The 2,690-nt window shown below is 27.5% G+C and overlaps 1 protein-coding gene across 1 annotated transcript in view; it reads right to left on the reverse strand.

Moving 5' to 3' along the window:
• LOC108742965 (uridine phosphorylase 1-like) overlaps positions 1-1,964 on the reverse strand; it is a 29,933-nt gene extending 27,969 nt beyond the window's left edge. The window contains exons 1-2 of the mRNA XM_025974958.1: positions 1,485-1,964; positions 680-803 (exon numbers count right to left, since the gene is read on the reverse strand). Coding sequence (XP_025830743.1) covers positions 680-803; positions 1,485-1,648 — 288 coding nt within the window. The 5' untranslated portion in view covers positions 1,649-1,964. The remainder of the gene's footprint in view (positions 1-679; positions 804-1,484) is intronic.
• Positions 1,965-2,690: the final 726 nt, after the last annotated feature.

Here is a 2,690-nt window from a genome sequence, read left to right on the forward strand (position 1 = left end):
TACGTTATCATACAATAAATATTATTATAAAAATTTTATTTGGAAAAAACTAGAAGGATTATATAACAATATAACATTATATACTACACAAATCTACAAAATAAATTAAAAACGCATCAAAAAACGATTTATTTAATGTTATTTTGTCCTTTTCATGTAAAATTATTTGTTACATCACTAGTTTGAACAAAAACCAATAACTACCTGTACCCATTACGATGACAATACATTGGTCAAACGAATGGATCATTTAAGGCGAGAATTTAAGTGCATCACAAAAAGCTAAATTTAGGATTAAGGACTAGACAGTAATTAATTGTATTATTAAATAAGATATTGTTGACATTTGCTATTGATAATATTAGAACAATTTTAATTTTGTAACTGATTTGTCATCTGTGTCTTATTATGTAGATAATCAACTAATTTTTTAAAAGGAAATTGCACATTCAATTTGTAATAATGCAGTAATTTAACTATGCTGTCTAATACCGTGTTCAGATACGTATAAAAAGTTAGTTTTAAATCCCGTTGAGGCTGTTTCCTGTGCAAATGACATTTGATAAAACTATTGTTAATAGATTTTGCCTTCAAGGTTGTCATTAACTACCGTGAAACTATTTTTATTATGAATATATTTATGTGTTATATCGTTATATGAAATTGTTTAATTAACTACCTTTATGTCACCAAACATCTCGACGAGATCATGCGACCCACTTCCCAAAGCCAAATGGTAAAGGATGTCCTGGTCCATGAGCTCAATATTTGGATTTCTAAGTTTGACTGACCCATCTGGATACCTATATTATTATAATAAATAATTATTAGTATAAATGGCATAAACTTTGTCGTTTTGTTTGTAGCATTTGTATTAATTTTTTCACACAAATTAAAATAAAATAATAATGACTGACAGACGTCGTAGGTACTATTTAGTGAAACATTTTTTAAAAAATAAAAAAAAACTCAAACAGGTGTTTCGAAAACTGGAAATTATTCTTAGATAGATACATTAAAATAAATAGTTTACTGTCATGAATTGTTTGATAGCTAAAGTAATATAAAATAATTCAAGTGTTTACACTTTTACACACTAAAAAACCATATGTTTACTCAATTGCGTTCCTAATGTAATGCTTTTTGGCAATTTTTTCTGAGAGGTGCTTTATATAACACTTACTTTACTTTTCTGGTTGAAAATTCGCTTGTCAATAAGAAGTCAATTTCGAAATAAAATTTATTAAATGAATGATTATTTTTAGTATAAATCTTGAATCAATAAACTCATATAAAAAATAACAATCCACACGTATGGGGTGGTTCAAAATAAATGCGTTACAGATGCACCAATTCAAAAACAATTATAAACATTTAACATATTCTAACGTCTAATGCTATTTACATTTGCTATCGCATGTCTATTTTAGTTATCAAAATGAAATCATTCAATCTTTCGTCAATCAAATGTTTCTTATGTATACCGTATATGAGGTAATAGACATTTTCCATTGACCTCTTTGCTACAATAACGTTTCTTCTTTTTCAAAGCGACCTCATCACCTTCGTATGAATCTTCAAAGTCACTATAGTGATGCCAGTTGTCATGATCGTCGTCTAGTATAATAACTTTTATGGTTTCTGGCATTTCTTCCCTTACTAATATTAATAAATAGTAATAGGTAAGCACATATAATTGAATAACTTCACTTTATACAAGGACAAACTTTATTTATTATTATCTGTACGATCGCAATTTAACGATTTTTATTAACTTGAAACGACGCGTTTTGTGTAGGAATGTTCTGGTCGTCTTGACGGGCGATAATTTTAGAAACAGAAAAGATTTCTGAGCGCACTTAAACTTATTTATAAAATTACCCACTCCACGAGTATGTACAATAATATATTTATCATACGTGTCCGACAGAGATTACACCATTAAGAATGATAAGGTGTCGATAACAATATAATAACACACGTAACATTGCACGCTTTATGGAGTTGTTTGCAAACATAAGTATCACTTGTTGTATACGTGTATGCTTACGTCATGTATAAACAGATTCACCAAAACATACTTTAAAGTAATCAATAATTTTATGCTAAAAATTGAAGCAACTTATCAAGGTCTTTGCATGCAGAAGTCATTTTTTACTTGTACCTAACAAAAGCGTAAGTTGATTGGTCAATTATTTCCATTTATGTTACGGATTACGTTCAGATAATAAACAATTCGTTTCTCAAAGTTTTCATAATTAACTAATTAGAGTAGAGTGTTTTTACTGCATGTAGAAGTAAATAAATCGTTAAAAAAATTGAATCATGAATATATAATCTTATTGGTCGATTTTAAAGATATTAGGTACCTTTTGGAGAAAATGTGGCAACATTTTTTTTTTACTCTTACTTGTTCCTAATACGTTATCATTGTTAATGAATTCTGGTTGAGTTGTGAAAAATAATTTGTTGATTTTTTTGTGAGTTTGCTTTACCTTATTTAATATTTTGAATTTGAACCCAAGCCAAATTTAATATTTTATTAACTTATTTTTTGTTCTGGTTTATTTATCAAGTAAATTAGAAAGGAAGAAGATCAAAACAACATCATTATGTAAAAAGTTTCTAAATTAGCAAAAGCTCTAGTGATTTTTAATAAAGCTTTCAAATATTCCTTTCTTAAAAAATTC

Source organism: Agrilus planipennis, unplaced genomic scaffold, assembly GCF_000699045.2.
Source record: "Agrilus planipennis isolate EAB-ADULT unplaced genomic scaffold, Apla_2.0 scaffold19, whole genome shotgun sequence".
Classification (NCBI taxonomy): domain Eukaryota; kingdom Metazoa; phylum Arthropoda; class Insecta; order Coleoptera; family Buprestidae; genus Agrilus; species Agrilus planipennis.